Source organism: Diospyros lotus, chromosome 14, assembly GCF_014633365.1.
Source record: "Diospyros lotus cultivar Yz01 chromosome 14, ASM1463336v1, whole genome shotgun sequence".
Lineage (NCBI taxonomy): Eukaryota > Viridiplantae > Streptophyta > Magnoliopsida > Ericales > Ebenaceae > Diospyros > Diospyros lotus.
The window spans coordinates 11,171,919-11,174,439 of NC_068351.1; the positions used below are offsets into that span (position 1 = coordinate 11,171,919).

The 2,521-nt window shown below is 36.0% G+C and overlaps 1 protein-coding gene across 1 annotated transcript; it reads right to left on the reverse strand.

Moving 5' to 3' along the window:
- Positions 1-481: 481 nt before the first annotated feature.
- On the reverse strand, positions 482-1,364 carry LOC127790503 (uncharacterized). Its single transcript, XM_052320047.1, has one exon. The coding sequence runs from the start codon at positions 1,332-1,334 to the stop codon at positions 837-839; it is 498 nt and encodes a 165-aa protein (XP_052176007.1). The 5' UTR covers positions 1,335-1,364; the 3' UTR covers positions 482-836.
- Positions 1,365-2,521: the final 1,157 nt, after the last annotated feature.

The window sequence follows — 2,521 nt, forward strand, 5'->3', positions numbered from 1 at the left end:
TTCACACTCTTCTGCTCCCTGCTGCTGCTTTCCCCTCCTTTCTTCCACTACCGTTGATTCTTTCAGACTCCACCTTCTACTCCCACAAATTTAAGTAGAAAGTCTAGTAAATAAATACGCAAGTTTATTCTTATTTTCTTTTTCAATTAAAAGGCGTAATTAATTAAGGTCGGAGCCAAAAGACTTTCAAGTGCAGCTAGCGGGAGCAGCTGATCAGTCGAGGCCACTTTTGAGTCATTTTGGATCTGCCCAGCTTGGGTTGTACACAAGAATCACCACTTTTGTAAGTTATCGAGTGATAAGAGTAAGAATTAACGCCAAATATATATCTCATATAAAATAACACTACATTTTATGAGAGAGAGAGAGAGAGAGAGTACAAAACTTATAGTGGACAGAAAGATCCAGAAGAAATGCCAAATCCCCACGAAAAGAGGGAAGTTGTCTCATGCAATTCCAGTGTGGATTAATCAAGCCAGGCTGAATGTGAATTATTATGTATGTATGGATGGAACCAAAATGGGTTCTATATATCAGTCACCACAGAAATCGGATTCTTCATCCAACCGACACACACTCACACCCACACACAGTTACACATGCATGGACAAATATATAGCAGCTACCTACTAGGCACTAGCTACTGAAACTGAAAGGTTAAACATTCGCTTTCCATGTCTACTTAATAGCCAAAAAGAAAAAAAAGAAAGAAAGAAAAGAAGAAATTAAGGGAGCTAAATTAAAGGGAAAGTTGGCTGATTAATTAAAATTATTACAAAGGGATATAATTTCACATAAGTTGAATTAAATTAATTCATCATCGATCGATCAGTGACTCACACACTCCTAGCCATCATCTCCTGGAATCTCCTGTAAGACTCCTGCTTCTCCAACTTGAACTTCTCATGGCAGCTCGCTATGAACATTTCCGCCAGCATGTCAATCTCGCCGCCACAATTCTCCTTCTCATCAACCGCCGCGGCGGCCTTGTCGTGATACCGATCCTCCTCCAGCCACCGGAGGTACCCCGAGAGCTCCGGCGACTCGCCGGGCTCGTCGCGCTCCGCAAAAGTAAAAGCGGGACTCCAAGTGGGATCGTAGTAGACGTCCAGGACGCGAGAGGAGCTCCAGTTGTAGTGGAGGCGGAAGGAGCCCAGGAAGAGCTGATTATTGGTCTTGGCCTTGTTCTTCTTCTTTACAAGAGGGTCAATGAGCTGAACGAGAATGGACTTGGCTCGGGAGATGAGAATCTGGAGCAAGGTTTTGAGCTTCATGGAAGAAGAAGAAGAAGAGGAAGAAGAAGAGGGTTTGAGATGATGAGATGGGCCAGGCATGTTGTGCGAAGGATATGCGTAATGTGGCTCTGGTTGAAATTGTCGATTTATAAAAGGATCTTGTTTTTTTTTTTTTTTTTGTTATGATTTATGACAGGATCTTGGCGTGTTTCTTGGGTTGACAAGTGCCCCCCTAAATGGCGACTCTCTTAAGCTAATTAATCTTATATAATAATAATAATAATAATAATAATGTGTGACAACTAATTAACCTGCAGGCATTGTGATATTGGCTGAGATTGAAGCAGTGGGGAGGAAATGACACTGCGGATTCCGATGGATGGTAACAAATTTAAAAATAACAACAATAACAAAAGACCGAATAATTCCTTTTTTAAACAATAAAAAATCATATATAATTTCAAGTGTATATATATAGATTTCTCCCGCTAGTTTGATTGGAAAAATTGAGACTCAGCCATCAAATCGGTTTGGTTGTCCCCCCCCCCCCCCCCCCCCCAAAAAAAAAAAAAAACAGTAAATCACTTTTTATTTTAAAGAATTTTTACTTTAAATTATAAAATATAAAAAATATTTTTAAAATTTTCTAAAAGTAAATGTTATAATTTTTTTTGTAAATGTAAAATATTAGGACATGCTTAATTATAAAATTAGAACTCAAAATTTAAAATCATACAACAATTAAAAGAACTATAATATCATTACTAATTAAGTGATCACAGAGCCAATTATGTTGAGTGATTAGTATTTAATAAATTTAAAAATGAAAAATAAAATTTATCTTCAGTTGATACCATGCATTCATGCATGCGTCACACATTTCCCATCCCATCCCATCAATTTCATGGTCTATAATATCTATATATATTCACATGTTGGTTAATAGGTTAGCACAAACCGTAGGCGACTGAGATTTAGATTCAACAACTACAAACAATATTTATAAATTAATTAATCAATATATTATTTATCAATTAATTAATTACCCTCAAATCGATCACGATTGACTCCAAGTCTACGGACGCAGATTTTAGTATTTCATTCTAAGCATGCTTGTCATTTGTCTATGCATCCAGATCTAATCTAAATATATATATAGATGTATCTCATACGTATCTCTTCAAATCAGATTTACTAAAATAATCATTTTATTCATATTCATTTGTATTTTAAAATTAATTTTAATGGTTCAAGAAAAATAATAATAATAATTTTAATAAAAGCGT

Excerpts from the sequence above, each read along its gene's own strand:
- LOC127790503 (XM_052320047.1), bottom strand. The coding sequence starts at position 1,334 with ATGCCTGGCCCATCTCATCATCTCAAACCCTCTTCTTCTTCCTCTTCT.